Genomic DNA, 12,997 nt, shown 5'->3' with positions numbered 1-12,997 from the left:
TAAAAAAAAAAAAACCCTCATCCAAAATTCTGAGTATCATGATGCACTATTTTTGGATGACTTTCGATTGTGAGAAAGTGAGTCTGCACATGATCATTAACAAGAAGATGATTTAAAACAATTACTAACCTCATCTTGCAGCATTGTAGTATCTCAAGATCAATAACTCTTAAAAGTTTTAAGTCTTTCAGCTTCTTTTTTCTTTCATTCTTCTTTTTTTTTTTTTCCAGTTGAAGCGAGAAAGGTTATAGTCTCATGAAAGAATCAGGTACTCAGCTTTCCTAACTTTAACCATTTGTGCTTTGATTTCTAGTTATCGAAACATCTATTTTTGAAGTATCACGTCCCAGATTTGCCTATCTTCTACTCAAAACAGCAAAAGGGATATTGTTAGCATTGGAGGAGTCCATGGGTGGGTTTGATACACATGGGAGAACACCAACTTGACCCAAAAGCTTAAGTCTATTGGGTATTGGGCCCAACCATGTATATAAGCACCCATCACTCAATTTTTCCAATGTGAGAAAATCTCACAAATGGAATTCTTAACAGTCTCCCTTTCAAGCTCAATTCCCCAACAGTTGCTCAAGTGGTTATTACCAATGACATCTTACGTGCCTCAGATTGCATTTCATGTGCCTCCAAACCAATCCTACCTCCCTCGTTTTGACCCTATTCGAATCCATCATAGGCCTAGTTGATCCTTATTGGCTTCGATCACATACTTAGTCCTCCAACTGTTAGCACATTAAGAGAATTAACTTCACGTCTCAACTTTTACAATGTCGTTTACCCCAAATTACGAACCGTCGACTCTAATACCACTTGTTAGCACCGGAGGAGTCCATGGGTGGGTTTAATACACATGGGTGAACACCAACTTAACTCAAAAACTTAAGTCTATTGGGTCTTGGATCTAATCATGTATATAAGAACCCATCATCCACTCAATTTTCTCAATGTGGGAGAAAGTCAATTGAAATTCTTAATAGATATATGGGTTTCTAAAATAAAGAAAATGTCCATCTTGAAATTATTTTATCAAAGCACTCAAATTTCTCTAAGAAATTTAAGCTAAAAAAATAAGAAATCTTAATTTTATCAAAGCGCTTAAATTTTGATTATCTGTAGAGACCAAGTTCTCAGGGCCCCTGACAGTAAAGTGAGGGCATCAAAGTTGCCAAGAGAAAAAGGTTAAAAAGAAAAAAGAAAAAGAAAAAAGCATACCAATGCCATAATTAACTAAGGAAGATGGAGGAAATGAGAAGCTTACGAGATGCAGTCCACAGGGCAAGCATCCATGGCCTCTTGAACTTTGTCTTCAGGATCAGCCCATTGTGCAACAACCCTAGCTCTTCCATAAGTGGCTTCGATTGCGAATGTTTTTTCAGCAAACAAGGCACATTTTAAGCAGCCTACACACTTTACTTCGTCCACGAACACTGCTCGCTCTTCGCTTTCTGCTCCGAACCATGCCGAATAGATGGGCTTCCCTGTATACCCTCGGAGCTCTGTCATCTTGGCTTGTTCCTATACATGGCCACCATTTTGGCATCACTAAAATAGACAGCAGAATCATGAAAATAGCTCAAATTCCATAGAGGATTATCATTGTTTGTGGATATTATGCATGATAAATCATGAGGAAGTGCTTCAACACGGGCTCTTCTTTTTTAACAAATAATATATTTTTAAATCTGTCTTTGAGGCTTCATGAGCATGCATTTTTAAGTCTTTGATTTGATTTTTTTTGAAAAAAAGTAGACAAAATTTAATACAATTTGCTTTTGTATTTCATTAAAATTTACAAAAATTTAAATTTGAATTCTGAAATCTAAACTCCCAACAAAAGATAAGAATTAAAGTAACTTCTAATTGGAAATATAACATGACATTCAAAAACACTAATATCACATGTGGTCTTCAAAATATTGTGGGTTAATAATGAAATGAAATAATAATATAAATGAGAAAAAAAAAATAGTAAAGTGACAAGTTTTCATTCTAGTCGTACATACAAAGACGGGGTAACACATCCCACAAATGGTACTTGTCATTTGAAGCTAGTCAACACTATATAACGCTTTAAGTAACAAATCAATAAAAACACACTTTTAGAATTATAAAGAAGGATAATACCAAATCCGCTCCTTTTAGTTAATATGGATTGAACTTTTTATCATTTAAATCCTAATAATTTCATTTGAAGTAAGTGATGAGCAGTTAAAAATCAATTTTGGGTGCAAATCCCTGCACAATTAGTTATCAAATTCCTTTCCTTTTTCCCATGGATTCTAATAATATAAATGTCTCACAATTTAAAAAACAAGCTACCTTTTATTTAGGGTCTGTTAAGTATCACTGTCAAAAATTGTTGAAATAAAAACAAAAAAAATGAAAATTGTTGTATTTGTGTGTGGCTCTTATACTTGGTGGGCATCACAAACAAATGAAGAAAAACATGAGATAAAGGTCTTCTTGTGCTGACAGCAGAAGACTCGTCAACGAGTGCTCTGTGCTCGTCGACAAGTAGATATCGAGAGCTAAAAAATCTCAAAGTTAAAGACTCGTCGATGAGAGAATAGACTCGTTGACGAGTGGACTTCTTTGACTCATCGACGAATCCCCTGTTCTTGTCAATGAGTGCACCTGGGCTGCGAGAAGAAATTCAAATTTTAAATTTGAACATTGGGGTGGTTGGGTAATTGGAGGGAAACCTTTGAATGAAAGTCTATTTATCCCTATCTAAGGGTATTGTGAAAAAAGAGGAAGATCTTTGTGAAGTGTATGGTGTATTTTCAAATTTCTTAGTGAAATTTTTGTGTTGATTGCTTCTGTGGACGTAAACTTTGCCGAATCACGTACATCTTGTTGCTGTGCTTGTTGTTTCATGTTTTTTCATTGAGTTTGATTTGCTTGTTGCGTTTTTATTCTCTTGTGCATCTTATATCTGATCCATTATTATAACAAATTGGTATCAGAACGATATTTGATATGACTTCGGGATCATTTTCTGCAAGATTTGACTTTTTCGAATTTGATGGAACCGAGAACTTTGGTCTATGGCAGAGGAGAGTGAAGGATGTAGTTGTGCAACAAGGAATGACTAAGGCTTTACTTGACGTTCAACTAGTTGGAATGGATGAGGCAACATGGGGAGAATTGGAAGCAAAGGCCATTTCTACAATACGCTTGTGTTTGGCCGATGAAGTTCTCTATCATGTGATAGAGGAGGATTCTCCAGCGGCTATGTGGTGAAAGTTAGAAAGCTAGTATATGTCTAAATCCTTGTCAAATAATTTTTTTCTTAAGCAAAGGTTGTATTGGCTTAAGATAATTGAGGGTTCAAATTTGAATCAACATATCAACACTTTCAATCAAATTATGAGTGATTTGGCACATGTTGATGTAAAGTTCGAGGAGGAAGACAAAGCATTGATGCTATTAAATTTCCTACCTACGTCTCAAACTAATAAGAATTTGGTTACAACTCTTACATAGGGCAAGGATAGCCTGAATTTGGAAGAGGTGACAAGGGCATTGCTTGGTTTTCATCAAAGAAAAATGATTAGCAATGAAGCTTCACATGGTGAAGGACTTGTTGTGAAAAGTAATCAAGAACATGGGAGACGTAAGTCCCAAAGCAAATCTCGGTTGCAATTCGGGAAGAAGAAGAAGGACGTGAAATGTTTTAAGTGCAGTAAAATTGGGCACATAATACTAGAATGTCCAGAGTGGAAGAAAGGGAATTCTGAAAGTCAGCAAGGTTCGTCAGAATCTGCAAATGTAGTGGAAGAAGATTCAGAGTGTAGTGATAGGGATAAGCTATGTATTTCATTTGGTTCGAAGTGTCTGGTAGATGATTCTTGAATTCTAGATACCGGATGCTTTTATCACATGACAGCAAATAAAAAATGGTTTGACACCTACAGGTTAGTCAATGTTGGTTGTGTTTTGATGGGAAAAAAATATTTCATGCAAAATACTTGGTATTGAAAATGTCAAAATCAAAATGCATGATGGTGTTTTAAGAACCATATGTGATGTAAGGCATGTTGAGAGTCTAGGAAAAAATGTTATTTCATTGGGTATTTTAGACTGTAATAGATTTTGTTACTAGTCTAAAAAAGGAGAAGTGAAAGTGTGTAAAGGCAACTCAATAGTGATGAAAGGAGAAAAGATAGTGGGAAATATCTATGTTTTTCAGGGTGTTACAGTTGTAGGTGGAGCTACAACTGTTGAATCTGAATCAGATACTTTATGGCATATGTAGTTGAAGCATATGGATGACTACATGTATTTAGATGTTTAGGGACCGATGATGATAGCATCAAAGAATAGACATATGTTTTTCGTGAATGTATCACAAATGGTTTTGGTTTATGTCCTATGACACAAATATGATGTTGAGGTGTTGTGGTTGAGGTGGAGTACCATACCAGGAGAGAAATCCTCATGTCAGCCTTTGGGACTGAGTACGCTGGTTTTGTTCAAGGAGTTTTGTGAGCAGAGCAAATCATATGCAGGGCTTGCAGGGTACTTCTTGGTGAAGTCAGTGAGTATGACGTGTTTCTCTTGTGACCGATCACCAAAAATTTCATCAGATGGGAATGTTGCAAGTGAATTATGGGCATGTTTTGCGGTAGACTACTCGGTTGTGAGTGGATGTCCACTAGTGCACTATTCTAGGGATGGAGGATCTAGGTTTGGTGTTATGTCTGGACAATACATCTTTCTAGGTTATAAGAAAGGTGGGGTGCAAGCTAGGTGATCCTATGACAAACAAAAGGGTGATCGAGGACATGACTTTTGTTGTTAAAGTCATGGGGTAGCATACTCAGGTAAAGGAAGAGAAACAAATATCAGAAAGTTGTAGTAGCAGAAATCATGTTATTCAAGTGGAGTTGGGGACTCAAAGCAAAAATGCGGGGAGTTCCATCTTGGGTCAACAGTATCACGATATGAATGAGCATATGATGTTGGTGGAGCAACAGACTCAGGGCAATAATGACATTGGTCATATAGTAGGGAGTTTTAGCTTGGGAGACCAGCAGGATCACGGAGGGCCCATGTGCATTATCAGACCACCATTCAGGTATAAATTAGTGAGGCTTCCAGTTGGGAAGAGGGTGACAGTGATGTATGAAGTGATGTATCTGTTGTATGTGAAAGACATGTTATTGGTTAGAAATGCTTTAACTGAGGCTAATCAGTTAGGAACTCTGTTGAAAGTTTTTGACATGTATGTGTTGGGTACGACCAAGATGAGTCTTGGTTTGCTGATTCGCATGGACAGAGCTGTAGAGATATTGGTGTTATCTTAGGGTGGCTTTGTGGATAGAATCGTAGGGAGATTTTGTTTGTCGTTTCAAGGAGGTTCTGTGGAGAATCGTTGTGAAATGTCTACCATTCAGTACCCAATGACGGGCTGTAATGTCCAGAATATGTCAAAGGTCCTCTATGATTGTGTAATGGATTGTTTCAGCAGGCAACAGAGTGGATCGTCGATTGTTAGTTTTGTTGAAGACTATGCAGGGGACTTTGGTGATATAAGACTTGCAGCCACTTTTGTGTTTACTGTTGTGGAAAGGTCTTATTGGAAGCCTAGGACAGAGTCTTCAGGTGTTGAATCTACAACTATATCAAGGTTGATGGTAGAAGTTGAAGCTGCCATCGGGAAGTTCAAGCGGCATTGCTTGGACTTGGTGCATGTCTCCAAGCACTAGAAGAGAGATGTTCCTAATCGAGCATTTTAAGTTCAAGGTGGAGCAATCAATCATGTTTTCAGGATCTCTTAAGGGATGTATAATTGCCAAGGTGGAGATTGTTGTATTTGTGTGTGGCTCTTATACTTGGTGGGAATCACAAACAAAGGAAGGAAAACATGAGATAAAAGTCTTCTTGTGCTGGCAGAAAAAGACTCGTCAATGAGTGTCCTGTGCTTGTCGATGAATAGATACCGAGAGCCAGAAAATCTCAAAGTTAAAGACTTGTTGACAAGAGAATAGACTCGTCGACGAGTGAGCTTCTTTGACTTGTTGATGAATCCCCTATTCTCGTCAACGAGTGCATCTGGGCTGCCAGAAGAAATTCAAATTTTGAATTTGAACGTTAGGGTGGTTGGGTAATTGGAGGGAAATCTCTAAAGGAAAGTCTATTTATCCCTATCTGAGGGTATTGTGAAAAAGAGGAAGATCTTTGTGAAGTGTATTGTGTATTTTTAAATTTCTTAGTGAAATTTTTGTGCCGATTACTTCCGTGGATGTAGGTTTTGCCGAACCACATACATCTTGTTGTTGTGCTTGTTGTTTCATGTTTTCTGGTTGAGTTTGATTTGCTTGTTGCGTTTTTATTCTGCTGTGCATCCTATATCTTATCCATTATTACAACAAAAACCAAAAACCAAAAACAAAGATTAAAAATTATAAATTAGCAACCTATTTGGTTAATATTTATAAAACTAACCTAAATTCAAAACTTAATTAAAAATGCTCATTTTCATCTTTAAATCAAATAATATTATAAAAATATGATTAAAATAATAAAATTACGAATAATACACATTAAAAATATTATTATAATAAAAATAAATTAATTATAATTAGTTTAATTAATTGTTCTACTTTCAAATTTTACTTTGCAATAAAAATTTTATTAGACATGGCAATTGAAAAATAGTATATTTATTTTGTAATTGGCTTTATTATTATTTTTTGAGATTTATATACATTTTTCCTTTTAATTATATCAAAAATTCATATAATCATTTAATTTTGATTTAAATTTAAAAGTGTATAAAATGAATAATTTAATTCAAAAAAACTATTTCTAAATATTAAAATTTCTAGCAACAAGTTGTTAAAACAATTGAAAACCATAAAATATAGTTTACAGTTTTTTGACAAACAGATGAAAACCGACAATAGAAACGGAAAACTGACAATTTAAATAAACACGTTTTTATAATATGTTTCTTCACTATGGAGAAATAAAAATAGAAAACAACAACTATACCGAACAAACCCTTAATTTTTCACTTTATGAATACATATGCTGGTAACTAAGGGAAGAAGAAACTATATATCATGATATGTTTCTAGTGCAGAAGCCCAAATGTAACTAATATTTATCGAGTAGCTTATCACAATATATATACACAAACATATAATATAGGCCAATGCTACACGTGTGCTTTACCATACCAAACTTTTTTTTTTTTTTGAGCTAGATATATTGAGAAGTGGGACTCCTAGTGTGTTCCGAACACTTAAAGAAGTGAGACTTGCAACCAAGGCTAAAAACGAACCAAACCACTCAGGAGTGGCTCAGGAGCTCAACTCAATAAGGACTCGTTCATTACCTTAATGAGTAATTCTTAAGTCCAAATTTTAGGCTTGATTCATAAACAAGCCGAGTGTGAACATAGACAGATGCAACTCATTTCAGTTCTTGAGCAATTTGATTATAGGCTTGACTAAGCTCTTTAAGAGGTTCGATAATGTGCTTGTAAATATGCTTGATTACAATTTACAATTTATATATTTATAATTATAGTAGGTTAAAGCCAACCCAAAGCCAAGGGCCAAGAAGACTTACCGAAGCCCAACCCACAAGTGCCTCAATGGCAAAACAAAAGGTCAAGCCCAGCCCAACCTAATCGTGAAAAACCTTAAATTTAATTTGCTGTCCCTTTAGAGCTTCTCTTCAAACTTTCGTGTGTAGCTCTATAAACTTCAAAGGATTGAATCAATTAAGAGATCTAGTGGGCAGCTTAGTAAAAACTCCCCAAGGTAAATATTGGAGGGTTTTCAACTTCAAACAAGATGTTTTTTCTTTTCTTTCTTTTATTAAGTTGTGTGTTTTTTTTAATCATTGTTCTTTGGTTTTATGATTGAAATTTGACTTGGTATTATAGGGTTCTTCAAATCGACAGATTGCGAGGTATAGGAATTTGCATGTTAAACTTTTTTACTGTAACCTACAACCGCATTGGCATATAGCATTGGTTGTCTATTGTTGATGGTTCATCACGTGAATTATTTATTTTTCATAGCCCTAAGTTTTTATTGACAATGGATTTGAGCCACTAATTTCAAGCTCATACCCAAACGAGTCACTTGTGGCCCTAAGGCATATGATGTGTAGAGACCTGAAGAAATTATAATAATTAAATAATAAGGGAAAAGAGAAAGAAAAGAAATTGTAATTGGAATTTCAACAGGGGTCTCGTCAACGAACACAGCACGTTCGTCGACAAACGCGCTTGAGGGGATTGTCGACGGGGACACGTGTCTCATCGACAAGAAGATACTGAGAGGCTATTTTCTAACTCTGAATTTCGTTGACGAGGAATAGGCATTCGTCAATGAACTTCCTTCGTGACCTCGTCGACAAAGTGACGTGGCTCATTGACGAGTGCAGGTGTATAAATAGCATAAACTTGATTTTTCTACAGAAATTACGAGTAGAAACCCTTTCTCTCTCTCTCTCTCTCTCTCCTGTTCGTCCCTTCCCTCTTCTCACTAAGAATTTGGGCCGGATTCTTACCGGTTCAACGATCTGAGACCACCACGACACTCTTGGGAAAGTTCTCTTGAAGTTTGCTAGAGTGGATCATTGGTGGGGTTAACTTGGACTTCATTCCAAATTCAAGGTAAAACTTTTTATTCAATAATTGGCTTTCCCATAGTTGTAGAAAATGTAGTACTCGAATAAATACTGAAGTTTTGTTAAGGGAGATATTGTTTTTAAGGTGTTGAATGGGGATCCCTACGGGTGTAGGACTAGACATTGTAGGGGCTTTTTAGTAGTCAGGTAAGGGAATAAATTATAGTAATTTTTCATGAAAATTATTATTATTTAATAGCAGGTTTATGTTCAGAACGCATGTATTATACATAAGTGTATTTGTGAAAATGTATATTTGGGAAAATACTACTTTTATATAGGAATATGTATTTTTAATATAAAATGTCAGGAAATGTGATTTCAGAACAAAATTCATGATTTTATTCAGTTTGTGTGACATGAATATTATTTTATGCAAATTGTATTATGTTAAGTCAATCTTACAGGAAAAACATATTTGCAGTTATTTCAGAAATAACATGATAACATAGTAAACCATGATTTCAGAATACACGATAAACAGTACATTTATTCAGATCAGTAAGTATGTTATGTTCGGTGTAAGGTTGTGATTGATAGCCGACGCAAGGCCGCAATTATTTATGTTATTCGGCGCAAGGCTACAATTATGCATGTATTCGGTGCAAGGCCATAATTATTTATGTTATTATAGAATTTAGAAATGCTATCAATCTATTTATGTTAAAACAATATATTATCATGTACTATATGTTATCAGAACCCGGATGATAGTTCAAGTCAATTATCAGGAGCACAGTATCGTAGCTATACAGTTCAGTTCAATTCAGACCTGTGCTAACTGTCCTTGCTAGTAGAGGGGGTGCGAGATGGATAGTCGATGTGGCTTTTAGTGTAGAGTTGTAGACGTCCACCTGACAGTCTGTACCAGGGTGTAGCGGACCCATCATACTTACAGATATTTTTGACTTGGTAGTGGTCGGCCAGCCATTGTCGGGTCCCGCTTTCGGGTTGCACAACCCGTCATGGGGGGTAATACATGACATCAGCTAGCAATTTATCCTTGGTAAATTTTAGAATTACTACTTATATGAGATGATTTTATGAACAGTGAAATGCAATATGATTTAGTATATTTACGAAATGATATGTTTATTCAGTTATGATATTGTCAGCTTATCAAGCATGTGATATGTACTATACATTTATCATAGCACGCAAATATTTATGTTATCACACAATTGTATTTAGTTTATTTCTCTTACTGAGAGGTGTTTCACCCCAACTTAAACCATTTTAAGGAACCTAGAAAAACCGACTAACCGAGGCCACCATTAAGGCAGTGTTTACTACCCCGCTAGGAGGGTGAGTTTTTGAACTAGGGTCAATAGGTTTTTGTGTAAGGCCCTAGATACAACTTTTGATGTTTTGGGAATTGTATATTTAAACAGTATTATGGTGGAATGTAGGTAATTTAGGTATAATATATCTTATGGTTTGGTGAATTAAATTTATATTTACTGCTGCTTAGGTTTCCGTTGTGTATGACAAGTGTGTCCCTGTTACCCACGGGTTCGGGTTGACTTAATTATATAATTAGTTAGTGGTATCAGGGTGTTTAATGTGATTAATTATATGGTAAGTTAAGCAGGTCGTTACATGATGGATGTTTGTTCTCTGGGGGAAAAATAATAAAGTAGAGGAAAAAATGGGAGAATGAATACAGAAGGCAGAGTGTGGATAAGATTAAGAACAACACATTTCCAAATCCCTCCAAAGACCATTAATTTTATTATTCCTCCTCAATTGGACTTTGTAACCCCCACAAAAAGCTATATTGTGTTGATTATATACATGTGAACTTAAATTTATAGGTCAAATATGAATTTTTAGCCCGGGCTGAGCTTGAGCTTGAGCTTGAGTCAAGCTTTGATTCTACCAAGGGGAGCTTGAACATGCTAAAGCTCAGCTCGACTTGACTTATTTGTGGCCCTACCTATATCTGGATGTGGGATCCCTAAAAGTGAGTTGTTGGACACACCGGAGGATACCTTTTCCTTTCATATATTTTTTTTTTAGGAGAGAAAAATGTGGTGTTTGGTTTGCTTAACTTAAAATATCCTTTAAAGGTGCATAATTTAAAATATCCTCTTGTGAATATAAAATTTTGACATTTAGTTTAGACTTTTATTAAGGATGTGTTTGTTTTGGTGACTAAAATGTACTAGATTGGATTGGATTGAATTTGACTAAATATGATTGCATTTTTCATTTTTTTTTTCCCCTTTGGGTGGACCCTCTACAGCTAAAATGCATTTATTTAATTGGAATATTTATATGTCATATCCTATGTTTGGATTGTAATATTTATCAAATAGGGTTATTATTAAAAGATTAAGAAACATATTAATTTTGGTAGATCTCCATTTACCTCTCCATTAACTGCTTGCAACTAATTAAATATAGCAGTTACTAAACTTGTCTGCCATCATCCTAGTCCTTTCTAGGACCACTTCCTACTCAAGGTTGAGGTTCAAAGGTGTAGGGTTTGAGGACATCTACGACACATTGAGCTAATTGAGTTACATTAAATAATATTGATAATAAGAGCAAACATGCAATTCATAAATAAGTCAATTTGTAACTAGGGTATTTTCACATTTTCAAGATTTAATAATCGAGGTGTTATGCAATTATTTTAAAATATTTTAAGATGAAATTATATTTCAAAATTATTAAATAATCATAATTTATAAATGTTGTAATTAAATGTTAATTTATAATACTAAAGATATTTTAAAATAATTCTAAACAAAAATATTGATTAAAAATTAATGCCCCTTTTTCCTCGATCAATATTTACAGTATGGTAAGTCTAGTTAGCAAAAAATACTTTTTTACAAACATCATATCTCTACAAAAATTATAAGCGACTTACTCCTTTTCATGTGCCTATTTTTTTGAATATGAAACATTTGTCAAATGAATCCTACTCCTTATATATAGGATATTAATAAATGTAGAACCTACTATTACATGCATTTTTTTTTTAATGATAATTTAGGAACTCCAATCACCACTACGTCACTTTGGACACTAGCCCTCCGTCCATTAACGCATACCTGGTAATTCACCGCAATAAACTTTAAAGGGAGAAACGAACCATAACCTTGGCATGTAGGACAACTTACCTTATAATTTCTCCAATATTTATGCCTAAATTTATTTTATTTTTTTCCCATTTGTATTTGTTCATGTTTGTGGATGAAGGGTGTCACGCACAGCGGCCACGTACATATACACGAATGGCATACTAATATCCAAACCACGTTCAATGGGCTTATGATTCTGTAAGTCTCAAGAAGCACTAACCTTATCATAGGCCAAACGAGAATTTGGATTGGACAGAATAGAGTATACTTCGTTGAGTATAATGGCCATGTCGTGGCCTGCCGGACCCGCCACGTCAGGGTGGCACCGCTTCTGCAGCGACCGGTACGCCGCTTTTATATGCACTTGGTCGGAGCAGCTGTCGATCCCCAGCAGATCATAAAGGTCAAAACCCACTGTATTAATGGAAGATGAAGAAGAAGAGAAAGCCCTGCATGTTGCAGAATAATATCTATCGTGCAACCTCCTAGCAGCTGCCGCTGAGAAACCAGTGCATGGTGATCTTGGGTTCGAGCTTTTGGGCACCACTGGAGCCGTGGGAGTGTACAGAGGGAGGCCTGCGATTGGCATTTTTTTTCTTTTGAAAAAGCAAAGCGATAAGGGGGGAGAGAGAGAGAGAGAGAGGAGGTTTTTGATTTGATGAATGGATGGGAGAAGATATTTTGGTGCAGTGCAATTGGAGAAATGGATATTTGTATTTTCATTGCCCGGGACAAATCTCTACCAGAAAAAGTTGCCGAACTTAAAGAGAAATTATTTGTGTCGATTTGGATAAGAATTTTGTTTGGAGAAGGAAGGAAAATAAGATTCTCTTATATTTTCCCTTCATATAAAATATTATAAAAAATAAAAATTTATTTTAATATAAAAAAAAATTGAGAAAAATTAAATATCAATAATATGCAAAATCAAATTTTTGTTTATAAATTTGATATATTTTTTAATTTTTTTTTCTCATTTTTTTTTTTATAATTAACCATGAAAATATGAATTCGTTAATATTTCCTTTTCTTTTCCTAATATTTTTTGAGTTTCAAAGGGGGCCCTAATTTGCTAGAAATAGTGTGAAGGGATCTGGGTCCTCATGAGATATCTCAATTGTATTAAGGCCAAAATATATTGACCTCCCTTTAGGTTTTGTATAAAAACATCAACTCTTCTGAGGTTTTAAAATTTTCAAAATTTCTCTTGAAATTTGTCAAAAAGACACTGATATACC

The 12,997-nt window shown here is 35.1% G+C and overlaps 1 protein-coding gene across 1 annotated transcript in view; it reads right to left on the bottom strand.

The window, feature by feature from the left end:
* The window catches only part of LOC131153597 (chaperone protein dnaJ C76, chloroplastic-like), a 45,983-nt gene extending 33,532 nt beyond the window's left edge, over nt 1–12,451 (bottom strand). The window contains exons 1-2 of the mRNA XM_058106010.1: nt 11,980–12,451; nt 1,274–1,530 (exon numbers count right to left, since the gene is read on the bottom strand). Of these exons, the coding sequence (XP_057961993.1) occupies nt 1,274–1,530; nt 11,980–12,348 (626 nt within the window). The 5' untranslated portion in view covers nt 12,349–12,451. The remainder of the gene's footprint in view (nt 1–1,273; nt 1,531–11,979) is intronic.
* Between the last annotated feature and the right edge of the window lie 546 nt (nt 12,452–12,997).

This window comes from Malania oleifera, chromosome 4, assembly GCF_029873635.1.
Source record: "Malania oleifera isolate guangnan ecotype guangnan chromosome 4, ASM2987363v1, whole genome shotgun sequence".
Classification (NCBI taxonomy): Eukaryota; Viridiplantae; Streptophyta; class Magnoliopsida; order Santalales; family Ximeniaceae; genus Malania; species Malania oleifera.
Note: the sequence above shows the minus strand (reverse complement) of the source record. Positions and strands in the feature narration are given on the sequence as shown.